Source organism: Amphibalanus amphitrite, unplaced genomic scaffold (assembly GCF_019059575.1).
Source record: "Amphibalanus amphitrite isolate SeventyFive unplaced genomic scaffold, NRLGWU_Aamphi_draft 000142F_arrow, whole genome shotgun sequence".
Taxonomy (NCBI): domain Eukaryota; kingdom Metazoa; phylum Arthropoda; class Thecostraca; order Balanomorpha; family Balanidae; genus Amphibalanus; species Amphibalanus amphitrite.
The window spans coordinates 792,518-820,414 of NW_024881637.1; the positions used below are offsets into that span (position 1 = coordinate 792,518).

The following is a 27,897-nucleotide window of genomic DNA, read 5'->3' on the forward strand; positions in this document are numbered from 1 at the left end:
TTTGCCAACTTGAAATTTTTCGTTTATGTATCTATGACAGAATTCGCTTTACACTCGCACGTAATCATTGACTTAAGCCTCGATCTCTAGCAGAGTGTCAGTCAAATGTTCATGGCAGCCTGGTCTGGCGCTCCTTTCAATATATTTATGAAAATAATGTCTTTGAGGCGAACATTAGCGATAGCCTCGACTTTCAACGTCACCACTCGTTCGATGCATCCATTAAGTGCGGTTGATACCTTACCCATGAGTTTGCTATGGGTATGATGACCATGGGCGGATGACATGACACCTCTGACATGTCTGTCTCCGAACATGCCCGTGTGAACAATGAGCGGCGTTCGGCGCCGTGTCCGTCGCCTGACTCCTCTGTGGTGACCCCTGACCCATCGCCTGACCCTGTCCGGTGACCTGTGACCCGCACAGAGTGCTCCCCGCCGGGCCTGCCCGGTGGGCGGGGTCAGACGGAGGCGGGGGCGGAGTCAGCTCCACGCTCCGCCCACTTCCTATGTGAGCTGTGCCCTTCAACTGCAGCCGGCTGTGGCTCTGCTGCCATATTGTAATAGAGCGCCGGACTATCTGCAGACCAGCCCCCGGCCTGCATCTTTATGGGCGGGCTCATTAGCATGTCGAGTCGGTGTGCGACTCGGAATGGATAGTCGTGGTTAGGAGATGCTTCCGAGTAGCGCCATGGATACAGTGAAGTGGAATAGTCTTCTCAAAGGTGGTAAAATTAATACGACATTGTATTTGTAAGAATTCTGGAAAAGCCATGAAATAAGATCACACGAAGTTCCCTGGTTCCAGCAACAGATCACATCGCGATGACCATGGAAAAGTGACGTCAATGTCATCTATACAATGATATTGACATCGTTGTTTTTTTTTCTTACTAGACCATGAGTCCCTTAAATATGCGTTTCATGTGCGGTCACCAGTAATAAACCCAAATATAAACAATAAATATCACTAACTTCACCCAGCTCGTTGTGCTACGTTAGTGCAGACGTTTTTACCATTTTGTTTTTATTTTTTGCCGTAGTGTGCAAAGTACAGTGTAAACTGTAAGTACCTACAGCTGCTAACACGAGAGTTTCTTAGCTCCTACAACACAAGAGCTTTCGACTTAGGCAATGGATTTTACCGACATGTTTTCGCCTGCCTGTTCTGCTGTCGATTTCTTTATTATCCTATCGACCTGTTTGAAGGCTCACGGTTTGACCGTAAACGGACGATTGATGTGGTTGCCAAATGTTCATGACGGGCCCAACGAATTCAGCATTGGAAACACGAAATGAGCCTCACGTGAAACTGGAACGTGCTAATGATCAGCTGATCCTATGTAATAAATCTGATGGGGGATTATGGCTTATACGTGCGTGCTGGAGTGAAAGAGCTGTTTAGTTCGATTACGCTTTCATTCATACGCAATGCAGCTGGCCTCTCTCATATTGAGTGTGCTTTTCTTGCAAGAGCTCGACCGACCTACCGACTTATTGACAAACTCTGTTCTTTGTCTTATATTTATTTACACGGACACATGCGTGAAGCGACCTATTGACTAGACAGGGCAAACACATTATTACTCCCACAACTTCAACCAGCGCAGTGATTGAACTATCCTCGCTATCCGATTTAAAACAGTGACTATGTCAGTATCACGCACATCAATATCGCTACAATTACACAACAGCGCAATAGAACCTCAAACTAACAACATGTCATCACTGTTATGGCCGCCGTGGAATTGTACAACAGCTTCAGCAGCTTCAGCAGCCAGAGCAGCTTTAGCAGCTACAGCAGCTTCAGCACTGTGACGCCCCGGATGGTGTCCAAACTTGGCCAACTGTTATTGCACAACATCTCGGGAATGTCACGGGACGGAACGCTAGTGGAAGACGCGTCACAAAATAACGCCGAACCGCGCTGGCGTCGGACAAATATGAGTCCAGCCCGACGCTCTACGCCGTGCCACTTGAGTCCCGCTCATTTGTCACCCCTCGTGCAAAGTGAGCTTTTGTGGGCCTTTTGAGATTCCGCGGTTCAGAGTCGCTTTTGAGTGGCGTTTGGCACACTATTGGCGTGTGAATGGTGTCAGTCTGGCGACCAGTCTGACCGGACGGAGGTCAGTCCCTGCCCGGGGCGGTCTCCCGGTGTCTCAGACGACGCTGATGTCGTCGCAGGGCGCCGGTTCGGGGGTGGGCGCGGAGGCGGGCCCGGCGGGGCTCTGGAGACAGCCGGAACAGACGCCGCCGCCGGTCAGAGGGCCGCAGGCGGCGCCGCACTGGAGACATTCCTCGCCGGTGGTCTCACCTGCGGAGAGAGAACACGACATGGTCAGACGCAGGTCATACGAGGTCACATACGAGTCAGACGTGGTCAAATACAGGGCAAACATGGATCACAAACGCAGGTTACACATAGAGCGACCATCGCCAGTCGCGTGATGGTCAACAGAGCGAGTAGCAAGGTAATTGAGACGCGATTGGGCTTGTTAGTTTGTGGGGAGGTGCTTCCCTTCGCGACACCAACAAATCTATTTAGATTGGCTTGGTAAATGCCCCAGTTTGTTAAGTGCTCCCTGCGTTGACCGCTACCATTCTGTATCCGCCCTCTCCGCGGCGGCTCCGGTAGCCGTGTTTCGCCCCGTCCCCATACCCTGCAGTCTGCACCACGATCATCCTCACCCGGTGATCTTGCACCCTTCCGACCACATACGAGCGACACCGGCCGACCGCAGAGCACCGCCGCGTCCTCTCATTACCCGCTCTCTCCCCCTCCCTCCCTCTCCCCTCTCCATCAGAGGCAGGGCCCGCCTCCCGGCCGCCTCCTCAGCAGCGCCGCCCGCTCGGCCCGGTAATTCCAGGCGGTCATCCAAGGCCGCTCGGCCGGCCCGGTACGTGTCCAATTGAGCGCCGCTGCACACGAGCCGGCGCTGATTTTACCAGGCCATCAGCCGACCTGTTTAATATTCGACGGCAGCAGCAGCAGCGCCGCCGCCGGCGCTCCCGCTGCTGGCTTCACTGATTTATTGAGATTTTAACCGATCCCAGATCCCGGCCCAGGGCGCTTTCTCACGGAGCCCAGTTGCATAATTACGCTCAAATACGGTTTCATTCATTCACTTAAATCATTAAAGATCCAATGGCCGTCAGTGGTGTATCGGCGGTCGGTGAAGCGGCGCCCGGCCGGCCGCCCGGGCCGTGCTCGGGGTAATTACTGGCTGGCCGGCGCCGTGCCGGCCGCTGCCGAGCGCTCCCGTAACGACCGGCGGCCACGCCACGGCGCGCCGCGCTGGCCGCCGGCGGCGGTTCCGGCGCGCCGCCGTCGATCAGCTGAGCGCCGCCGGTCAGCTCATCGGTAGCGACGCCCGGGGGTTGGACAGAGTGCCACTGCACTGTACTACCCCCCGGCCACCCGCCCCGCCCCGCCGCGGCCGGCCGGCGCCGGGTCTTTTACTGCCCGTCTGTGATTATTGTGGCTCTCGGAGCACCGGCTTGTGACCTTGCCGATAAGATGGAGATCGGAGAGGCAGCGGTCGGTACTCGCTGCAGAACATGATAGTGTCGTATGTGCTCTGTGCAATGGAACGTATGTTTCTGGTCAACAACAGACATAACGGTCTATCAGTTAGAGAAACGCGGTGTTGCGTTGTGAGTCGCTGGGTGAGGTGATCATCTACGTTTGTGAGCTTGTTTGACGTTTGAGAGAAAATGTTGTCCCAAGCTAAAGTCAAATTTCGTTAGGTACCGCTAGCAACATTCAGAAGACAAAAAAAAAACAATTGCTTGTTTTTCCATCCCCGTTTTAATTCGTATGGTTAGGTTTGTCTCACGACCTTCCGAATGCGCCCCAAAGTTCCGTATACTCTGAGAGCCGATGGCCTGATAATGGCTTAGCGGAATATGACCAGCCGTCTGGGACGTGTGACCGATAACGCCGGGCACGCCAGCAGCGGGAGCAGTCGGGAGCGGACCTCGTCTGCCGCCCTCTGCTGGGTGGAGCTGCCATCGTCACGCACCCGGCTGGAGGCGTCAGGAGGCCGACAGCGACCCAGGTGTCGACGATGGCACGAGCGGCGTCTCACGACACGGGCGACCACCGGTGGTGAACGGCAGAACATTTTAAACAGTCTGCAATGAACGCTGCCACCCGCTCGACTGTTTCCAAGGGATACCGAGGGTGGCTTTCTTAGTAGCGTATAGCTGCCGAGTTGTCGTTTATAGGACTTACCATCGTGTGTTTTCAGATGAGCACGCAGATTGCAGGCGAGCGCGAACTTTTTGTTGCAGAGGTTGCAGCTGTGCGGCTTGTCTCCTGTGAAGAGAGGAAAGTTGGGTCAGTATTGATAGTCGATGCTACAAGTTGTTTTGACTGCATAGTGACAATGTCTGTTGCATCTCAGAATAACCGTTTCCGCAACACGGAATCATCTCTTATAACTTGTACTGGCCAGTTGCCACTTTCTACCGATTTTGATGTGCGGTCTACGAGTGGCGCCTGTCTGCACTAAGCTGCAGGGCTGCCGGGACCCACCGTCTCTGATTCAGGTTTTGCTCAATCCGGGATCCACCCTTACCACAACATGGCTAATTCAATTCGTCCCTGCCTCTCACTAGCCGACCTAAGCCGTTCGGGAGCGTGTTGACGCTCGTTCACTGCGACTCCCATCACAATTACTGCACGCCCTATTGAATTATTTCACGCGTTACGGCGATAGCGGCCTTTAACGGCGCTGTTTATGGTCTGTAAAGGTGGGGGCGCAGGCTTTATGGAGCTGCCAACGATAAGACGAACCTCAACCTCAAGTGCGTGACCATTAACTCAAACCTCGTATCTCAACGGAGGTGGGCCATCCCTGCAAACTTAGAAAGTGGGCTGCTTGGGGTTTATAGTTGCTGCTACATTCAAGTGAGATTTTGAATGGAAAGAAATCAATTGGAAAGTATCATTCTAAAATAATTGGACCACACGCCTTTTTGTTGAAAGGTTGTTCAGTAGGCGGAATTTCACTCACTGTGACCTTATTTTTTATCAATGGGTGATAAGTTTAGGCATATCCAAATGCATAAATTTCCACTCGAACTTAGGATAGCGATTACAGCAATCGATGCATATTGCGCCACCCTTGCTGGGAACAGTCTGTTAGCTATTGTTGGGCCCAATGACCAGCCTCTCTCCTGACGGCCGGAGGAGCGCCCGGGTCAGATGCGCCGGCCGTATCTAATACCTCCGAGCAGATTTGAACACCTAACGAACCATCGGCCCATTGAGATATCTCCATCGCATGGAGCAAATACCGCGCCCGTCCCACCAACCAGAATTCGCCTAATTATTTTCGAGCAGCTGGAATCCTCATGGGAACTGAGCGCGCGGACTGGGCGCTGCCCTGAGGATCGCCTTTTTATCTCGGTGGCTCGCTCGGCGCTACCAGGCTCCCAATTAAAGTATGACACAGACGGCTCTGAATCTGGTCGGTGGACAGAGACAAAAAGTCGGCCGGGTGCGTAGCGCGGTAATTATCCGCAGCTGATCTAATGGAGAAGCTGTGCTCACTTCGGACGGACGGCCAGATACGGACGGACAACGACGGACTGATACGGGATGGATGCGGACGCCAGACAGATTCGGACAGAGGACTGATATGGAAACAGGACCAGATGCAGTAGCCAAGGATGTGAGATAGTTAGATGCGAGAGCAGCGGACAAATGCTGAAGATATGACGGTAGGAAGGTTTCATGAAAATTATTAAGTGAAACAGTTTGCAAAAAATTGGTGCAATCGCCTCTCGCTCCCTCACGGCCTGTTCGTGACAATTCTGCACCCTTTTGGTGCATGAACCTTGGACAGCTCGCATTCATTTCGAAGTCCATGCATCTTATCACCACCGCCCATCATGAATATGTCGTACGTGGCGCCATTTTCAGTCTGTCTGTCCTATGACCTGGCTCCACGAGTCGGCCGTTGTTGTCCCTCGGACTATTCCAAAGCGGCCGCGCCGCCTGTGAACTACCATGCCCTAATGGTCGCTCCGTCAGTTCATTAAAGTTCCGTGATGCGCGATGCCGAGCGCTCCACCGTCGTCTGCCCCCGGATTCATTAGTGCATCCGCCGGCCTTCTACGGTCGCCGCCAGCGCGTGCATTTAGCGGCGCGGAGGTGCGTGCTCGGCGTACTGAGGTGCCCGAACGGTCCCGGCGAGCTGCGTGCGACGCTCCCAGACTGCTCGTCAGGCGACCCGCCATACGCCACTATCCGACCACCTTATCGGCACACTCTCAAAACACGAGAATATAATTATCTGGGCCGAATGTTATGGATTTCTGATGTATTTCGGTGGCAGCTAGACTGATAAGACATTCCAGGGTTTGTTCGGGCTTTATAATTGGGAGCAGAAGCAGTGATAAATTGGACGATTGGGGTGCTATCGGTCGCTGGGGCTCCCTGATTGGAGGTCATGAGACGTCTCGACCACCGGCGTCCCGGTCGGGATCTGATGGCCCGGTCACCGGCTGGCACTTACCGGGAGACGGGTCACTCTGGGGAGCGGGACGGAGGACCGGCGACCGGCCCCTATCGGCTGTCATTAAAGGGGGCAGACCGAGACCCTCCGAAAACCGCCGTCAGATACATAGGATATGGTTACACAATCGCATGATTGATTAATGATTATGTCTGTTTAATTTATCTAATCTGATGAATATTTAAAGTGATTGAATCTAGCTTTGAGTGCAGCAAATTCTTTTGCTCTTATCATCCCACAACGATATTGCTCTATTTAGGGTTTACGGCTTTTAACTACAGGTTTGGTGACGCATTGGTTAATGATTATGCTTTTTTGTTTCGGGGTCCATGCATCGTAAATGAATGTCGTCTTCAATCTGCAAGATCTTACACTCCTAGCCGGACGCCGGACGGTGCGTCTCAAAACGGCTGCGATGGCGCGGCACTGACCCCCCAAACAGCCCCAGTTTTTGTGTAATCTCAGCATGTAATGACCGCTCATATACCGCATGGTGACTCAGGTATTATTATTGGCTTTGGTCATAGCCGGTTATTGCTATGTATGTACTAGCTAGGCATGCCGATTTGTGCGCGCGACTTTGAGTGTTACGCATGTCTTCAAACGTCATAAACCAAGCACAGGGGTTTGTTAAGGTGGCGCTTGAATTGAATTTTTGAGCTTTTTATTTAGAATGTGTGGCATCAAGAAAGAAAGGTCATGATTAGTTTTCTTGCGGCGTTTGAAGCCATGTATCGGCCATGTTTCTTGTAGCATTTGAATCGGTGCTCTAGTTGTTTGGCGTTTGAAGCATTGCTCCAGTTTCACCGTGTGCCCGCCGCCGTCTGCCGCAGAGTCCCGATGGTCACTGATGACGGTCATGTTGACCCATTACCAAGCTATGCGGGAGGAGTTGTTGACCGTCGGTCACACCGACCGGCCTCTGTGGTGACCGAACGACACGTCACTGACCGTCACCATTCGTCGCTGCGTCACGGCGTCACCCGGCCACGTCACACGGTCCGTGGCGTCACGCGGTCGGCAGGAGCTCCTTCCGCAGTCATGTTCGAGCGGCCGGTCGAGATTTATGGCCGAGCCACTATCGTTAATTGGCGACCAGGAATGCCCAAAACAGAAGAAAAACACACTTGTCAATTAGCTGGGTGATCAGGGCAGGGACGGAGCGGAGATCGGCCGGCGGATAGGCCACCGACACGTGAGGAGACGTGACGATACCGAGAGACGGGACTGGGGTGGGACAGGGTACTAGGAAACGGGACAGAGCGGCAGGACGGAGACGGGACAGGGTGGGTGAGGGTGGGTACTGGAATCGGGAGACGGGTCGGAGACAACAGGGTGACTGCTGAAAGCAGGATACTAAACGCACGGCACAGGACCTGACCTCCTCTCTGTTTAGTGTCTTTTAGGAGAATTTCTTATTGCGGGCATCCAAGAACGCTGCGTTATTGCAAGCGATTGAGAGAAGTTCAGTGGTTTTAAGAAGAAGTATGTAGTAATTTCACCATTGGTGCCTCTGAAGTGTGTGTAATTTAATAAAACTTTGCTACACCCAGAGGCATTGAAGTACGTGTTGGCTGTTGGAGCCCGTCAGCCACGCCGCGGTACATTGTTCCAGCTCGGAGCGGTTTATTTACGGCAGGGTTATTGTTAATTGACGCGATGACATTGATTCGCCTGCAGTGATGCATAGTCTGCATGTTTCGCTGCACAACACGCGGCAAATGAGGGAACTGCTTCGGAGCGGCTGAGAATAACAGCACTATATCCAAGATGCATGTGTTCATTATCTTTGATGTCGTGCCATCATCGGGAAGCATGAAGGTGTATTAATGAACTATCTATCTGCAACCGACGTCCGGCCAAAGGATTTCGCCAAAGTGTTGCAAGCAGCATAATCGAAATAACCGAAACGTGTTCAATTAGCCCTTCCTGTTAACTCTAGCAAACGCTCATGAATCTAGCGTCTGGGGAATGGAAATGAACGAGTCGTGATCACAGTTTGTGCTTGCTTCCAATTACTCAACCCTGCATTTTACTGATCGTATTTCGTCCATAATTTTTACCGACTAGGCTCTGGCAGCGGTCCTGGATTAGATAAACTTGCATTACGGCCTTGGCTCGCGGAGTGTGACCGTGACACTTTGGCCGTCGGACGCCCTTTGACGGGCGATAGAAATTGCCGCGTGTTCGAGCTAATCGTCACCATTAGTCGAGGCCTCCGCGCACACAGACCACGGCACCGCGCCGGGCGGTGGCCGAGCTCAATTAACCGGCCGCCGCGCGACTGATTAAGCGAGGGGACGGTGGTAATTTACCGGTTCATTTGTCAGCCATTATGAGCGGCGGCCGCAGTCGGCCGGCCGGCCATTAGACGCGACGTGACGCGCCGCGCCGATCGCCACCGACGCGCCGAGATGGCCGCATAACGAGACCTCGTTTCGGCGCACCGGCGGCGGAGATGGTCAGTGCCCAGTGGCGAACGCTAGGACTGACTGAGGTCATATCAGGTCAGCTCGGGTCGGTTTAGGCTGGGTCATTAAGAAAACGCAGGACCGAAGAAATGTTTGCAAAAAGATTGTTGCCTGAGTGTGTCTTTTAATGCTGAAAATATTGTAGGCAGCTGCGACTAACCACACATAAACCACACATGCCGCTGCTTCCTGCCTAGCTCTATCTAGCAACCTGAGCTGTCGGCTCCGTGCAGCCCTCATCAGCTCTGCGTGGTCCGCCCATATCCTCCCGTCGCCCCCAATATCCACTGAGCGGGGAGTGGCGCCGGCCGGTGGCAGGCCTCGGTCAATCAATTAACCGCCAGCTGCTGAGTTCTAATGCAGCTCGGTGGCGCCGCCCGTGCCCCGCCCTGCCGCGAACGCCCACACCGGCATCTGTTATGATTGGTATTTGCCGGTCGATTTATCAAGCGGTATTACCACCATATGGCTCGGCCTGGCCCGGCCGCCGCTCCGTCGGTCATTACGAGCCACTTCTCTCTGGATCTGCACGCTCGAGCTGCCGGACCGGTCCGGCCCCGCGCCGGCTGGTAGCTCTCAGCCGTGATATATGGTCGCCCAACATGAGAGCCAGTAGTCAGCAACGTGCCGCCCGCTACAAAAGCGGCGCATTAACCGCCGTGAGGCGATCGCGGCGCGTTCGTCTCGCGCCGGTCGTCTGCGTCAGATAAATCAGGGCTTATCTGCGGCGTCGGCCGGCGCGGGGCGCCACGCACCCGCACATATCAATGAGCGGGGAGGGGAGGGAGGTGGGCCGCCGCCCCTGCCCGTGTCCGCCGGAGGCCCGCGGCTGCCGAGGCAGGTAAAGCTGAATCCCTGTTCTTACTGCAGATCGCGGATCATCTTCGTATCTCCGTTACAGTTAAGAAATGATCGTGTTGTCCCCTCTGCCGTTGACGGCCCACCCGGTTCCCCCGCTCGTCTCAGTGCAATGTTGTGCGCAGCTGCAGCGGTCCGCTGTGACCGCCGCTCCGGTCTGAGCGGCCCACTCCACTGAGGGCTATCAGCGGCGCCGCCCGGTCCGGCGAGGTTCCGCGCTCTCACACGCCACGCTCATTGAGTGCCCAGAGCAGCAATGGAAGCCGACAGCACCAAAGCGGCCGGTCCGAGGCGCCGGCCGATATTTTTACGTCGGCTAACGCCTCCTGATGAATGGTTCCAGCCCATTTCAGGCTAGGTGGTGATTAGCAGCAATATTCCTCCCAGTAATGATGGCTCAGAGCAAACATCCAACTTTTTTAGAGGCTCATGAGCAAATAAATGAGTGCCACTAGCTTCTGACCGGTGCACTACGCGGTGTAAGCTCCTCCTCTCCTTCCTCTCCAAACATCGGAGATAGCTCAACGACTGGGGCGCACTCGTAAAATCGCACTAAGTGTTGTTTACCCCCACAGAGCTGGAAACAACGACAACGATAATAGTTCGGTAATGATCTGGCTCGCTCTCGGACCTCCCGGGCTACACGTGCGATTACGATACGATTACGATACGATTACGATCCGCTAACGCCGCTGTTTGTTTAGTGGCGGGTGCGCGGCTGGTGGACGGGCGTCGGCTGCGGTCCGCGCGCGGGGCCAGCCCGCCCCTCTGATAGCCGGGCCGCCCCTATGATCGGGATTCGGCCGGCCTCGGTGGCTATTTCGCCGTCGGCCGGCCGTGCCGCTGTGCTGTCGCCCGGCCGTGTAACCCCTTCATTATGGAGAGCACCGCAGTCGGGCGCGCGTGCATTTTTGTCCTCCATTAGGCCGCTGTCGGGGACGTGGTGCCACATGTAATGACGGTGAACATGTTCAGAAGTCATGGACGCGACCAGAGCCGGCTGGCCGACTTAGGTTTCTGATTTTGGCAAACTCTCCGGGGTAGTCGATTCGTCTTATTTTGACACTTAACGCTGTTATTTCATGATGTTTGAAAACAACGCGCTGTTGTTGTTTGTATGTGCACGCGTGCGCTTCTGTTTTTGCTCCCCGGAATTTGTGGGAGGCAGTTTCCGGTCAGCCACCACTCGGCGTCTAAAAAGTGCCGACTCGTCTGCATCTCGGCCGTAATTGGCGGCTAGAATCCGCACTTATTTGGCACAGAGTCGGCGCATTCATTACCATACATCTCGGTAACTGGTCTCATTAATTGGCTCTGCGCCGGCGGTGTTATTAGTTGCGGGGATTTGCCGGGCAGATACGGCTCAGAGCACGGCCTGATGAACTCTGTAAATCGTGCTGCACACAGCATGCCGGATAGCTGTCTTGATTATAAACTATTTACGAGCGGGCCGCGCATTGGCGCTACTCTCGGAAACATACATCCTTAGAGATGCTAATTTGAGGTCATGGAGTGATCCCAATTACCGAAACATAACGAGAAGTTCTCTCGTCTGCCCCGACAGATATGAGCAGTTTGTTTAACCGAAATGTTTCGTGAATGGCAGTCACGTACCTAATCAAGTGATTCTCTGAATGGAGATAGTGCGTGCCTGTGTGCGTCATCATTTACCTGCAACCAGAATCGTCCCCCAAAGCAAACGAAATTTACCTGCGGCTGGCGTGACCGAATGAAAATTAAAGGCGACAACGGACATTGTTAATGGCCTCGACAGGTGATTTCACCTTTTGTTTTGCATCCTTGACACCAAACTACCCATACGACCGACCGACCGCCTTATCTCCAGGTCGGCGGAAACCCTGCGGCGCTTCTGCACGTGTCCATTCATTAAACTGCCTGCTTTATGGGCCGTCTCTGTCTCCTCTGCCCTGGGGGCGGCCCTCGACCGTTCGACCGGAGAGGGGCTATCAGCGGTGGGTCCGAACCGCCGGGGTTCGACTGGCACCGGGTCTTGGAGTCCAACCATCAGCTCACTGTCTGTGGGAAGACAGTTGACGACACTTGGCTGAGTGTCAACTCATTCAGCCCTCTTAGCAGCTATGCACAGACCAGTTGACCAGCCTTTCTGTCAGTGTCCGACTCTGCTATGGACGCCGCTGAGTAGCTGGGCCCGCCCGATGTCCGCTCGGTGGCTGCCCTGGCCTGCCCCGGCCCGCTCTGCCGTCCCGCTCTGCCGTCCCGTCCGGGCCGTCTGGCCTCTGATTGCGGCCGGCGCCGCCGCCGGCTGCCGTGCCGGCGCGGCGGCCCGCCGGCCACTGATGAATGGCCGCACTGCAGCCGAATACGACACTCGGAAGGGCCGCCGGCGGCAGCGACCGGCCGCCGGCGGCACCACGCGTGCTGCGCGGACGAGCCGAGCCGAGCAGAGCGGCGGCTGATGGCGGCGGAAATGCTGAGGCTGCTGCTGCTGCTGCTGCTGCTGCTGCTGCTGCTGCTGCTGCTGCTGAGGCTCCCGCTGCTGCTTTTGCGACTGCTGCTTCTGCGGAGGCTGCGGCTGGCAGCAATGCACAGGCTGCAAGTAGAGGCTACTGCTATTAAAGGTATCCTGGCCATTGTTAGTGATGTTGCTGCCGGTAATACGCTATTGAGACGGGTAATGATCCTTGCTGCTGCGCAGGCCTCAAGCAAGCGCTGATGGTTTTCATTTGATGCAAGGAACATTTTAGTGAACAACTGTGGTGTTTGCCGCATCGTCACGTACAATATTGAAGCCAAATAGACTTTTCTTGCTGTGTTGTCATTCATTAAAACGTGCAAACACTTGTATTAGACGGATGTTTGCCCGCTGCTGTGGAATTTTCATTCATAAATCAACATTAGCTGCAAGGCTGCTCTTCTTGCTGCTATAATTACAGGCAAGTGACCTCATGCTCCTGATACATCCTGCAGAGGTGGCCAGAGGCCATGTTTCAGCTCCTTTTCATACCATAAATCATTGCATTTCATTCATTCATTCGCTCATTCATTTCGATGGTCAGCTGCGTAATGGGTATATTGACTTGCATTGGCGTGGGTGGGTTCTATGAAACGCACTTCTCGGCGTATTCCAAATTCACTGAACTAATATATCTCATCATTTTCCTGGCTCCGTCCTTACACACTGCACAGCCGTGCGGTGCTGCTGCTGACTGGTTCGGCCTCTCCGGAGTTCCGCAGTCCGCCGCGGGGCCGGGCGTTTCACCGATGTGCCGCCCCGCCGGCGGCCGCTGCGGACCGTCCACCACCACGGGAGCCCTGTTCGGCCCCCGAGCCGCCGTCAGCACGCCGCCGACGCATAAACAAATGCATCATCTCCAGCGGCGATCCCATTTGCTTTGTTCCGATTGATTGTAATTGGCCGGCCAATTGGAGGGCGCCCCGTTTTCCCGACGTAAGTGTGCATCATGCTGTGTCCTCATAAACAGACGCCTACTTCAGAAGGACGGTGCCGCGGGCCGGCCCCGCGGGGGTGACGGAGGCTCTCTCTCCTCACTCACACACTCTGTCTTGCCGCTATCAATGGAGAGGAGAGATCAATGGGGTCGCGGGAGATTGCTGCGCTCTGCACTTCATCCAGTGCTGAAGGGGATGGCTATGTGCTGAAAACTCCGTGGTTCTTACACTGCTGTGGTTTGAGTGTATCCGAAGAACTAAGCGCTTTAAATTATTGTGTGCGGATGGTTTAGTCGGTGCGGCGCCTGCTCTAGGCGGTTTGGACATCAAGTGCTACGTTCCTGTGCTGTTTTGCAGTCTCCATTTACCCTTATGTGCTGAAACGCAGTCTCCAGTTACTTATATGTGCTGAAATGCAGTCTCCGGCTGAATAGTGGCTGTCCACTGCCCAGGGCCCGCGCCATATCGACGTTGAATGGATGTTGGATATGGGTCTAAAAACACCTAGATTTCTATTATATTTCTGATTACAGTTGCTTCTAGTGGCCTCAATAGAAAATAATTTATTTATGATTCTTCAAAACCGTAGCGGCTTAGGCGCAGGCCGCCACCAGCCCACCAGTCTTCCCACCGAGTCCCACTGCTGTCCTCTGTTGACCCTCAGAGCCCCACCACCGCCTCCTGTGACCCGCACCCGTCCCGTGCCCGCGTCCATTATCACCCCGGTCAGCCTGTCACATCCCATCAGCGGACCGACCGACCGCGAGAGATGGTCCACGGGCGCCCTCAGCAGCCCTCTCCCACGAGAGAAGTCGCTCATCTATCACAGCGCAGGGCGCGATAGGGGCGTGTGCACAAACAAAATCAGTCCCCCGAGCGTGGGAACCGACCAGGGTAATTAGTTTTTGGCCGCATTGTAACGGGAAGGCGGCGCGATCCCATGTTTCGCCGGCGACTGTCGTGGGGTGATGTATGGAGGCGATGGTGTGATAATTGTCGGTGGCGGGTGGCGGGTGCTCCCGGGGAGACGGGTTAATGTCGCGGTCAGAGATCGGTCACGGGAGATCGGACGGGAGCTGATGGGGATGGGACTGACCACCGGGTGTCGCTCAGGTCACATCATCAGCGAATAGGTTGCTGTGCCACCGATGTAGGTATGTGTCTTTATCAGCTATATGATGTCACCGTTCACTGGAGCCAAATCCCTAAAAAGTGCTTTGTAGGCGCAACTGATTCCTCATTTCCGCAAAGTGCACTTATCTTCTTCTGTCTATCGCGTTCCTACCTCTTTCCCACTTAAGAAAGCTTCATTTCACCTACCGGTGCGGAAATTCCATCTCGCACCTCCGACAGATCCACTGATTAAGGATCAATGACTGTCTCCCAAGCACCCCATCTTCTTCAATGACGCCGCCCGGCCCCCTGAACGGTACCGAAATCGTTTTATGGTCTTACCCCTGACCGTGCCGGCGAGCGCCACCCAGTCTCGATTCAGCCGGGCCGTACATCAATTTTCCACCACATCACAGAGTGCTGAATCAATTCGAGCGCCGCGGGCCGGGAGGCTGCGCTCCGGGACCGTCTCGGCGGGCCCCTGCCGTCCGGACGCCGCTCTTGCTCGCCGCCACCGGGCCGTCATTTCTCTCATATCCAGCTCCGATTAATCACGGCTGCCGACGGCATCTGTTTGCCTGTGAGTGTGACTAAGTAATCTATATTCACCGCGTGATATTGGAGAGAACAAAACGGCCCGGTGAGTGCGCAGTTTGGAGCATTGTGTTCTCCAGCGAACCGTCGGCAGCCGCGACGCTTTTGTTTTCGGCGCCAGAAAATTGATATTGTACTCGGCGAGGTCTTTTCTCAATCACGTTTTTAGAGCGCTTTTTGTGATATATACGCACCATTGTTCATTGTGGGCCTCATGAATCAAATGCCTAACGCCTGTAATAACATTGTCTCTCGCGACACCATCCGAGCCTGGGAAATAATTAGTGCCGGAAAGTTTACATAGTCGTCTGATACGATGAGACGAAAATATCCCAAGCAGCGTCGTTTCAAATATACAATACGATTTCAAGAAGTTGCCCTGGAATGGAATCATCCAGTTTTCCTTTCTCTCTCACGCCATCATATCCATATTCATTGTTCGACTCTCTTGACATAATTCCCAATTTGGAGAACTCCTCTTCTAAGGCTTACGAATCAATTATCTCCTAGTTTTCCTTAATTGAATTCATTACACCTATCGCACCAGATCTCAGTAATCCCTTCACACCCCACGGCTCATGACGTGGTAGTGACAGCCGTCTCCCGGACCCTACCCTCATCAGTCGCCCCCCGCCGTCTCCGGTACGGTACAAAAAGACTGCCGCCCCGCCGCCGGGCCGCCCCGTCACCTAATGGTAGTGACCGCCGCCACCGCCTGGGCCGTGTCGTACCAGCCTAATGGAGCCGGCCGACACGACACCCGCCGGGGAGGCGGTCGGGGAGACCGCCGGGGAGGGTCCCAAGGAGGCCGACACGACCCCCGCCGGGCCCACCGCCGGGGGGACAGCCGGGGAGGATCCTAGGAGGCCGCCGGGGAGGAGGCCGGGAAGGGTGATGAGACGACCTTCTTGCTTGAGTGGAAGGATGGGGATTAGGACGGATCGGCCACAGTCGCTGAAGGACCGGCTTTCTAAAGATCTTTGGAAGACGATTCTGTTTTTTTTTTTTTTTTTGACGGTGAATACATTGATAGAAAAATTTGAGTTAGCCAGACAGCAGTTGAGTAAATATAAAAAGCGATTGTTGTTTCCAATGCGCACTGGAATGCAGCACACAAAAACAGTTATGTAATAACTAGATTTTTCATTGTATTCTTCATTTCTTGCCATCTTTATCGTCTCACATGCTTGTTCTGTCTATAAATAAATTTCAGAGTAACTTCGTGTCCCGCAACGATCGCCGATACGCCACCAGCCGTTCGAGGGGGCGGGGACCCGGAGTGAGGTGCCCCCTGACGTAACACTCCAGACGGCGGGTCTGATCCGCCCAAACGGTGGCCGGGTGCAGCTATGCCGGCGATGATATCGTCAGCGCGCCACTGCCACTGGAGTGGCGATGGCGGCAGATACTGCGGCCGTCCACCGCCCCGCCCCCAGCCAAACATGCAATTCCAGTTGTTCTAAACGCTCAGAAGAACTAAGCTAAAGTGGCCTCTAATTTAGCTGTCCCACCAATTATGAGCGCAGATGGCGACATTAAGACGTTTTCGTGGCAAATGTCGGCTTAGGCGGTGGTATGTTGCCGGTGGCTTGGCATTCATTCTACAGAGCTTCTCATAGTTAGTGATGGACAATGGCCCGTCGTTATAACGCATAATGGACAGATCATAGGGACACAATAATTAATTTTGTGGAAAATATCATGCAGTATAACCCTATGGCCAGTATTCTGACAAGTCCCGCTCACCTGTGTGCAGAAATAGGTGGTTCTTGAGGTTGGTCTGCTTGGAGAAGCCGCGGCTGCAGACGTGGCATTTGAAGGGCCAGGAGCCGTTATGGACATACATGTGGCTCTTCAGGTCACCCGGAGTCGGGAAGGACTTGGAGCACAGCTGGCACTTGTGCGGCTTCTCCTGTAACACAAACGTCACCAGATTCAGCATATAAACCACGCTCTGAATGCACTACAGACATTACGAGCACGGCCCCAAACCAGAAAAGGCGGCGTGGTGCTCTCAATAATCAGATCAGTATCGTATTTCAGGCTGTGTGGTGTAAGTCTGCGCGCGCCGGTGCAGCCGCTGACACTGGCTCGGCGGGTTGGCCCGTGAATAACGCGGCGTGTCGCGGTGCCGACTGAGCTGAACTGCAGCGACCACCCGTCCGTGATTCAGCCGAGGACAGGCGGTGTCACCGCCGGAGACCTGCCACGCTGTTATAGTGCGGTCGGTGGTCAGCGTACGACTCAGCCGTCCATTCGACAGACGACTAGCAGTCAGATGGCCCATCCCAGTACGCTATCTCTAACAATGTTGTAGCCACAGCTGCTGCGGATGATCGCATTTTGCGCATTTTGCCTGTCCTTGTGTATAAGCCTGTGCTTTGGTTGTGCGAGGTTCATTTCCAATATTGTCCCATCCCTTCATGCTTTACCTCGTACCATTCCTTCCCGTCCCATCCTATCCGTCCCTCTCCCGTCTAATTCCATCGCGGCGTGCAGTGGGGCCATCAGGTGTGCAGTATGGCAGGCAGAGCCCGGTCAGCTGATATATTGACCGGCGCTCGCTGTCGCCGGCGGCCCCGCCACCTGGTCTTTAGCTGCCGTCCGCCGAGGGGAGGGGGCGCGGGCAGACTGCCGCTGGGTGGCCGCTGCCTCCACCGAACGGCAGGACACTGCGGTCAGACGGTCACTCATTAGACCACCTAACGCCGACAGCGCACGAACGCAGGTGCAGTGGAGAGCGGCACCGGTAATCGGAGACGATCGCCCCGCCGCGCGGCTCATGTGAGAGGAGCTGTCGGTGCGGCCGATGATTTACGCAGTGTCGAACACGATGTCATTGCAGTGTTCTTCCTCTGATAATAGAGCACCGAGTGTAGCGCGCGTGTATTCCGTTTACCGGAGATGACTTGCTCTGGGGTGCGGCGCTCGGCGGGCCGGATCTACCATTCATTCGGCGCCGTCTGCCTGCGGTCAGTCCCGAGGGACCCGGTACACGCAGTAATTACTAGTGGTGTCAATCGGAACTTGAATCTTTGGAATTCCGATTTTGTCCAATGTCCAATTCGGAATTCGGTTGGACAATGACGGCAGGCGTTGGACAACTTTGGACAATCACTTGCTACACCTCAGCATTTTTATAAAGCAATCGTGTTGAACACTGATTGGCGAATAGAAAGCTCAGCTTTTGAGATGATTAACACATTAAAGCTGGTAATAGTGCATTTAAAACAAATTAAATAACAGTGTTGAGTGTAAACTATTGCGTAGGTTTCGGACATCTTTGGACAAATGGCTGGCTTGGACATTTTTGGACGGACAATCGACGTAAGCATTGGAAATTGGACGGACATTGGACATATATTTTCTGAAACTGACAACACTAGTAATTACACTGGCGGTGATGTGTAACAAGAATCAGCCGGCCGTTATGCAGCCGCCGCCGGTCTTGCGCAACTATTCAGGACAACAGGAAGGGCAGGGGAGGGACGTGTTGCAAGGCTGGATCTCTATGGGTCCGATGTTTGAAATAAGCCTGGATAGTTCTTGACTTATTCAAGGGGATTTATGATGTAGGGATTTGTAATCTGGCTCACAGCTCGTCTGGTCTCGTTTTGCAGGGCGTGCCCCTGTTCTGAGACCTCAGTGTGGTCGGCTGATCGGCGCCGGCCGGCCCTACCCTGCCGCGCCGCTCCGCACTGCCCTCCGCTCTGCGCCGCGTGACACCGAGCGGCGTGGTGCGGCGCGGTGCGGCGTTTATCGGCGCGCTGCGGTTTTTACTGCGGCGCCGCTGTAGCATATGGGTCATTAATGGGCCGGGCGGAGCCGCACCACGGCCGGCCCTATCGGCAGCGGCATCACGCGCCGCCCGGCCGCGCACCAGAACAAATTGAGACTTCTTCCGATAGGATATCATTAGTTTTTCTGCGGCCGAGCGGCCGATGAATATGGATTGTGGCGGAGGCTGCAGGCTCTTTGGCAGTGGCCGCGCCACCGCCCGGCCCGTACCCGACGGCGGAGTGGAGCCGCGCACGCACCGACACCGGACGGGCTTCCACCGGCCTCTGCTGGCCGGGGCGCAGGATAAAATGGTGATGTGATTTATCCCAGCGTCTGTCAAAAGTAATTAGACATTATCCATATTTCTGTGCGAGATTGAAGCCCGTTATCTTGCAGCAAAGCTACGAAGCTGTGTATCATTTTCAGCGCATTTATTGCGTCACCAGTATCAAACCCGCGTGATTCACCACCGTTCTAACTCTGTCCGACAAAAACAAAGGTGCCCGCTCGGTATTAATATTGTTTCGCCACCCGCCGCCGCCCTCACCTGTCCTGGCGCCGGCGATGCGGGCGCGTTACGTCGTACCGGCTCTGTTGTCGCCTCCCTCGCGAGGGGGGGGGGGGCAGCTGCCACCGTGATGTACCGATACCCAGGTGTGTGTCGGCTCCGGACGGCCCGGGGCGCCTGCATGGGCGCGATATGCGGGCGGGGCGCACCGCTGATAGCACGACACCCGATCCCAATCGACCGTTCACGGAGCGCCCTGGCCAGACCGCGAGGCGCTGGCCGCCCGCCGCCGATCGACGGATAGCCGACAAAGCTCCTCTAGGGAGGCTGACTGAGCTCCTCTGGAGGAGGCTGACTGAGCTCCTCCGATGAGCCAGCGCTCCTCTAAATAACGGGTGGCTAAAATTCCTCGGGATGTATGGCAGTGGTCACTGGTCAAGCTTCTCCAACGACAGCTGAAGTAGAGCCCCTAAGAGATGGCTGGTAGACACATCTCTTCCACAACGAATGCTTAACTAATGTTTGTTTATTAGAGGTCGACGGCTTGTCGACGAATTATGATATTTTGTGTGTCTGAATTTTGTTGATTGTCGGCTGAGATGACGGATGCAGGTAATCCCACAGGTAGTGGTTAAGTCAGATAGGCCACTTCGGCTGGACATTTCACAGTAAATTACCGGGGCTGCTGGTTCTGCACCACTAACCGCCCCTAACCTGTGCATTGTGCCGACATCCGTGACCCGTCCTCTGGTTTGTCCGGGGTCGACCGTGACTAACCTAAACCACAGCTGGTGCCGACGCCGACCGCAGCGGTCTCTGCTCGTCGCCACCGCGCCGTTTTCGCCGCGCGCACGCCACTGTTTGCCGTCGTCGCTCGTGCACTTTCGCTCGGACATATGGCGGCTGGCCAGTGCGGCCGCGCGGACGCCAGTCATGCTCGCAATGACCGTTTGATTGCGTCGGGAGGCTGCGCCGAGATGCGGCGCGGCGCGGCGGCAGTGGCGCGCCTGTGATTAGCCGTGCAGCGCGGTGACAAGATCGAGAGAGGCCATTGTGGTGCGCCGCTATACGTGCCCGGCGCGCATACGGAGCGGCTGCCGGAGCGGCGGCTTACAGCTGGGTGTGTGATACGGTTACGAAATGTCGATCGGGTGGCGAGACTGGAGCGAGATCCTGAGCGGAAACTGATGATGAATGACGATGTCCTTATGAACAAATGATGATGTATCGTTCAAATAAATCAGATAATGATATCTGATGTGCAATGCAGTGTCAACAATCAAGTACTTGGTATAGTTTTAAACACATCACTCGTGAACAAGAACAGTACCGCTTTAGATCTCGACCTTTGAAGTTGCTCGTTTTCTGGTCCGTTCAAGGGTTATTATTCGGCTGCGTCAGATGGTGCTCGCTGGTCTGGACCACATCAATAGCCTCCACCCCAATAGCCGACCCCGGTTTTCAGCGCTGAACGTTTTATTGTCGTTTTATTGCTGCACTGGAATGGAAACGTCGGACAGAACAGAAGGGGTGACGACCAGCCGATAGCGGCAGAATATTGGCAGGCGGTGATCTGTCCGCCGGGCGATCTGCAGATCTCCACTGCGACTAATTGCCGAAAGGGGTTCTATTGTTTCCGAAATCACTCAGGGCAGCGCGTCATCTGTAGATCTGGCCTTTGTTGCGCTCGCCACTAACTGCGAGCGTTTTCGGCATTGTTCAGACACGAGCTTTAACTGTACGCGCGTGCGACGTTTGATCAGCGAGTGGAGTCCTCGCCCACGTCAACTTTATCCACCGATAGGTATACGAGTTCGCTGACAAAGTTACCTCCCGCGCCATCTGGCGCTGCCACTGTGCAGTGGATACCCTTCATACCTAGCCAAGCTGTGCTGCCGAGCTCTGCCACCGAGCAGAGCCGGTAGCCGGTCGCTGGTCATCTCCCGTAACCATCAGCCGTGCCCTGCGGCCGGCCCTCTGTCGTGACCCGGCTCCGGCACCGCCGCTCGTCCTGACATTACCGGCTCAGCGAGCCGCCGCCGGCAGTGCTCAGCCCACTGCCCTCCGGCCCAACACGCCTAAATGGACGTGATTTATCATAGAGCCAAACAATGGGCCTATTCCGGCTACTGTTGGCCCGATCCCATAGGCCATAATAAATTCCAGACAATAATTTCTCGGCGTGTCTCTCGCAGCCCGGAGACAACAGGGTGGCGTCCCATAAGCACCGTGCTATCACCGTAATACTGAATTCCGGCCAAGGGTCTTGTTTTCATCGCTTTGTCTTCCTCCTCGATAGCACGTGCTCACTCACCCTCCTTTTCTTCTTTTGTTCTGATCGCTCGTTCTCTCTCTCTCTCTCTCTCTCTCTCTCTCTCTCTCTCTCTCTCTCTCTCTCTCTCGTCCCCTCTCTCTCTCTCCCTCTCTTTCCCTCTCTTTCTATTATTCTCTCCCCCGTCTTCGCTCTTCTTTTCGTATCTCTCAGATATTCGAACTGAAATCCTTGAAGGAAACATGGGGAATGAGACTGATTGTAAAAAAAGATGGCGTTGGATGATGATACTGTGATGCAACGTTTCAGTCACATTATATTGATGTCTTTTCTTTCTCTTCTCTTTTCCATGACATTCTCATCTCCCAGCTACACTTTCCCCTTCTTCACATCTCCGCTCTCTCATCCTCAGTCTTTCTCTCTCTCTCTCTTCTCATCTCCTCGCTCACTTTGTCCTCTTCTTCTCCTCCCCTTGCATGCAGAGCGGACACGCAACATTGGTTGTGTCGCGGACAAAGCGTCCCTGCTCTGCGGGCGCTGTCCAGTGTCCACCTCGCCCCGGGCCCGTCCCGTCCCGTCCCGTCGCGGTCCGCTTCAGGTTCTATTGGCGGTGACTGGTCTGGCATGCGGTGGTCGGCCGTGCCGTGCCTCCGGCTGCCGTTCGGCCTACTGTGGGTAGCGGTGGTGGTGCAGATGGGGTGGAGGCAGTGATTCTGACTCTGCAGCTACCGCGGGGGTAGATGAGAGAGGGAGAGAGAGAGAGAGAGAGAGAGAGAGAGAGAGAGAGAGAGAGAGAGAGAGAGAGAGAGAGAGAGGGAGAGTGAGAGGTGAGGAGAAGTACATAGACAGATGCATAGATGACAGACTGACAGAGAGATGAGAAGCAAAAGGCACGGCTGGCATCATCACCACCATTGTGGTGGTGCCGTCAGAGGACCGACGGATAGTCAGACAGACAGACAGACAGACAGAGGTAGGAAAGAATGAGGAACAGAACGACAGGCATCATCAGGGCGCTGCAGCCGACTGCCGGCTGCGGCCTCCTCTCCGCGGTGCTGTCGTCGCCGCCCGCGGCTGCCAAACCGCCGCGCCGGGAGAGCAGCGGGAATGATTGGCCACATCTGGAGCAGCCGAGGGCGGCGGTCGAGGGCGAGCAGTCGAGGGCAGGCGACTATCGGACGGCCTGCAGCGGCGGCCGGCGCCGCGCGGAACCGCCCGCTGCTGACCGGCGGAGCACAGAGCACAGACGTGGCTCAGAGCACCGGCCCCAGAGCACCGGAGCACAATACCGTTCATCAGAACACCGGAGCATTGCACGGGAGCAGCGTCTCCTCATCGCAGCGCCAGCACAGCTACGTAAATCACCAGAGCATCGACGCAGAGCAGCAGCGGACTCGAAGATCACCGGCTCACGATATCCGTCGAGGTATATCCGCTCCGTTACTTCATGACAGCGGCCGATCAGCCGGTCTGCAGCGCTCGCCATCCTTCTATCTCTGCAGGCCCGACCCAGCGGAGCGTGGACATACTGCAGCATCACTGCGTCCATCGGGCCGCGTCAGTTCCGGCGCAGGTGCTCCCAATCACCGCGCAGACTCGGCCACAGCAAGACAGGCGATAATAGCCCCGCATCCAAACGGTAACATCTGGTCGCCAATCGGTTCCGCTGCAATGGGACCGGCCGGCCGCCCAGTGTGGCATTTGCAAGTCAGTTGTGCAGCTTCTGGTTAACGTATTGCGTGGGTTTGGGCAGTTCATATTGGGAGTGGTGAGGGGAATCGGAGGTGATATTTAGTGATTAGTGGAATTACAGTACGGGGAAGTGACCGATAATGGTTACACGAAAACTATACAGATTGTACATTGTAATTGCATGCTTTGAGTGGAAAAATATTGTTCGGTGTCACTGTGTGGTTAGTGGTGACTGGATTTCAAGATTTCATCGGCTGAGTTTGGTTGAAAAATAAAGATTCTCCGATGTCTAATCAGGAAATTCGACAAATGTAGCAATATTTTGCAACTTGTGTAAGCTCCATAGACCTGTTATGACAATTGTCACAGTTCATTTATCATAGGTAAGAGCTGTAAGAATTCTGCAAGGGAAAGAACTTCCTCGAAAACTACTTCTTAGCGCTACCTACTCTCAGAAGCTGAAAGCCACAACAAAGGTGCAAAAAAATCGCCGCGTACATTCCGGCTGTGAATAAACCGCGCTATATCTGATAACGCGACCCGATTGATTTCGCCACGCGTCTGATACTGTCAATCATACCCGAGAACAAAGTGCTGTCGGATCGGTCACAGACAGGCTGGAAAGAGCGGACTGAAACGAAGTTCAGAATTGTCCGCTTGTTTGAAGTCGGCGGCTGTTGGTCAATTCTGAATAGCGTCGTCATATACTTCCTTGATTGCTGTCCCTAAAACTTGCTACGAGGCTTGCAAACCGATTACATTGTTTGCTTCTTTGTGCAGTGCTTTGGATATTGCACTAGATGACTAGCATGCTGACTCGCTGTAATTCTTGACTGACTTGATTGCTTGACAAATTTTCGCTGCTTTCTCAACAACAGTTTACCTTCTGTCAGCCCGGTTGCCGCAGTCATCTCTCCACCACCATCCCGGTTTACCCGTAACCATCCTAGTGTGACGACCAGTCGCGCTGCCATCTCAGCCCCTCCCTTCGCTCCCTCGCTCCGCCACGCACGGCGGCCCCCGGTCAGTGCCGCCCGGCCGGTCCGCTGCACACCGGCGACCGGCTATCTCCAGCCATCCGTGGCCGCGCGTCCACCGGAGAAAACCGACAGGCCAACAACAGACGGCCGAGACGTGTCCGCTGTCTCCCGGCGACACAATGCGCCGCGCTGACGGAGAAACGAACGTGCAATCGGTGCGCGCGTGCACCATGCGACTGTAATTACAGACCGGCCGGCGGTGGCGGACGAAACGAGAGAGAGCCTGGAGACAGGCTCTCCAGGCCGGCTGACGGGTGGCGAATTCAGTGGCGAATTCGGTGGCGAACTCCACGGAGCTGCGGCTTATTTGGACACAGCCTGATAAACTGCTACTCATGACTTTACCATTTCACCTCCCAGAAAGTTTGTGCCTCCCGGCTAGCTCAGTCATAAATAAACATTTATGACATAAAATAAAATCAGTCATGCGCGATAAACCACCTCCCCAGTGACCGCATCCCTTCTGTTGCTGAGGAGGTCCCCACTGGTTAATTCAGACCCCTTCTGACAGCCCCTGCTCCCTGCTGAGAGTCGTCACCCCATTCCTCCCACGGCTCAGCCCTCGTCGTCGGCTCTCACGACCGGTGAACCCTCCGCCGCCGCCGCTGCACGTGCAATATTGCACCGGGTGCAGGAATGCGGTGTAGGAGCTTCCTGGGAGCGGGCCGCCGCGCCGGTGGGGTCGCCGGTGGCGCTTGTGCAGTACCGGGAGCACATCAGTCACCCATGACTCGGTCATAGGGTGATTGGGGAGGGCTGATCGGGTTGAGGAGTGGGGAGGTCAGATGGAGCGAAGTGGGTTGGAAGGAGCGAAGTGAGCTGGTTGGTTGTGCTGGGAATGTTGGATTGACAGGACAAATAGGGGACGTGGGAAAAGTGCGGATTTATTAGCTCAGCCATCGAACTCGTTGCTTCCATACTGCTAAGATGACTGGTCTTCTACAAGGGAAACTCAGTTTTAAAAGCGCCTTCAGTTTCCACAGTATTGTTTTCGTGTCACATAGCAAGGTGACCTCTATCGTGCGATATTTTGTGTTTTCCTGCTGGCCGCGTCCTCTAACCCTTCCGTCTCGCCCGCTTCGAGCATCACCGGCGCCCAGAGGCTCTGCGCCGCACCATATTTCCCTGCTGCAGCGCCAACTAATCGGAAGCCAAAACCCATTAGCCCATCAACACTTACGACGCGGGCCGCGGCCCGATGGGCTTACCGGCCGAAATTGCCGGCCAGTTGAGCCCCATTACTGGGCCGGTTAGCTGTTATTTTCTGACGGCGTTCCGCGAACCCCGCGCCGCCGCGGGCTGCGCCGGCTGACCGGGCGGCGCCGGTCTCCTCACCTTGATGTGGGTCATCTTGTGGTAGTAGAGGTTACTGGAGGCGGTGAAGCGCTTGCCGCAGACGCCGCACTGGTGCGGCTTCTCGCCGCTGTGGATGCGCCGGTGCGTGTTGAGGCTGGAGCTGGTGCTGAAGCCCTTGCCGCAAACGTCACACACGTGCGGCTTCTCGCCTGTTGGGCGGAGACGGGGGATAAGCGTCAGTGGTGACTGTCATGGTCTGCGGACATTGCTGAGCTCGCGGAGACTGCTGGCTTGCATTTACTAGAGATTCGTTCTCCTAGATTCGTTCTCCTAGAGATGAACGGGAGCCATGCATGGCTCCCGTTTATCTAGTCATCTTACGGATTTCTTCGAAGTCCGATAGCTAACTCTCCCCAGCCCCTCTGCGGTGCCCGGTTCACCTGTGTGCGTCCTCATGTGCCTCTTGAGCAGCGACGGCCGGTCGAACGTCTTGCCGCACACGCTGCACGGCAGCATGGTGCGCTCACGCGGCCGCCGGGGCGCCGCCACCAGCCGCGTCGGCTCCGACTCGCATAGAGACAGCGTCGATGCCGTCGACGTCGGCGACGCGACCGACTTGCGCTCCTCGGGCGCGGCGATGACGGGAGGTGGCGGCGGGGGTCGGCGCGGACTGGCGGCCCGCTGCCGGTGCCGGGAGAGCAGAGAGACGGACAGGTCCAGCGGGCTGTCTGTGGAGGGGAGGTCGGAGTGTCAACGTGCAACGGGCTGTCTGGAGGGGGAGGGAGGATGCCAGTGTCCATCGGGCTGTCTGGAGGGGGAGGGGGATGTCAATGTCCATCGGGCTGTCTGGAGGGGAGGTGTGGCACGTTAAAGTGACAGGGAGTCAACTGCACAGCTTTGGAGAGATGTGACAGCTTCAGCGGGCTGGCAGAAAGTCGGCGGAAGATTCAAGCTAAACATGTCAATACCCTTCCTGTACTTTGGTGAGGTGTGAGAAATAAAAATGATGTATTGGGAGATGTGTGATGTGGTATTGACCAGTGGCCTGAGATTAACGTAGAGACAAGCTGTTCGATTTTTCTTCGGAAATTAGGCCAACATTTAGGTTTGTGTAGAACTAAATGCCAGAAAACTCTGTCGCAACTTCCCGGAAGTTGCGCACTTGTGTGGATAACTTATCGTTGCTGTTCGCTTCAATAGGTCCTTTGCTGACGCAAATAATGGTCTTATCCGTCCTTACCAAAAAACGTAAGCTAGAATCTGAGTCATCTCGAGTGCAATCATATCTACAGCACATGTTTTCCGATTAGGCACCAAATTCAATAGCATTGCGATGTGCTACCTCAAGGAAGAAGCGCTTAGGTATGTCACTGATGAACAAAAATCCAATGTCATTTGCCTAGCGTATTGTTACCTTACGACATCCAATCGGTCAGTACGTCAAAGACAGGGATATTCCGGTCGTAGCTCGGGGTCGGTTAGGTTCACTGGTCGCCGATATCGGCCGGGGAGCACGTGGGAAGCGGGCCGCGGATTAGTCCTCCGTGGCATACCTCCGGTCGGGCTCATTACATCGGCAACGAAACGGCACTACCCGCCGAATAGCGAGCCTTTTTATCAATTAAACATATTGCACAACAAACGGTGGTTAGTTGGGATACCGTATACTTTTCCTACTGCTAATGCAGCTCGGATGTCCGGGATATAACTGGTATCAGTGGAGAAGCGATGATAAACCATCTGAGCCCAGGTCCGCCCGCCGACCCCTGCCCCCACCTTGACATTTGGCACTGCGGGGCCGTATTGCAGACGTGGAATTCTAATAACTCTCGGGGTTCCGTGGCTGGCTTCCTGTGTGGCGGCTGTGAGTGGCGCCGGTCGCTCGTTACCTGCATTCCGGACGGCTGTTGGTGCCGATTTGCGCCGACGACGCCCGCCGATGGTGACCCGACCGTGACCTCTGGGTGCGAGGGTACCGGCGAGCAGCCGGTGGCGGCGGCAGTCGGTCCCTCAGCAGGCCGCCGCCGGCGCCGCCACCGCCACTGCCAGCGCGCCGACCGGGCCGCTTTTTACCCGTGATTAATCTACCTTTTTACTCATTGTCAATTAATTCTGTGCCGACTTTGAACCCGACTGTGAATCTGAGCGTGTTTTTGCGCCGTGTGCCGGACGGGTGCGTCGGCAGTCGGCAGAAAACCGACGGCCAGCGTCGGCCGCCGACCGCTCCACACTGGGCCGTCGACAGGGCGGCGGACGCGGCGCGACGGGCGGCGCGGGTATCGCACGCGGGCGCCCACACACGGGCCAGAAAAATGACG

General features: G+C 55.3%; 1 protein-coding gene across 1 annotated transcript in view; it reads right to left on the reverse strand.

Annotated features, from left to right (window-relative positions):
* Positions 1–1,509: 1,509 nt before the first annotated feature.
* The window catches only part of LOC122382565 (zinc finger protein 287-like), a 42,130-nt gene continuing 15,742 nt past the window's right edge, over positions 1,510–27,897 (reverse strand). Inside the window, exons 4-8 of the mRNA XM_043368069.1 lie at positions 26,020–26,307; positions 25,619–25,788; positions 16,738–16,903; positions 4,234–4,317; positions 1,510–2,313 (exon numbers count right to left, since the gene is read on the reverse strand). Coding sequence (XP_043224004.1) covers positions 2,159–2,313; positions 4,234–4,317; positions 16,738–16,903; positions 25,619–25,788; positions 26,020–26,307 — 863 coding nt within the window. The 3' untranslated portion in view covers positions 1,510–2,158. The remainder of the gene's footprint in view (positions 2,314–4,233; positions 4,318–16,737; positions 16,904–25,618; positions 25,789–26,019; positions 26,308–27,897) is intronic.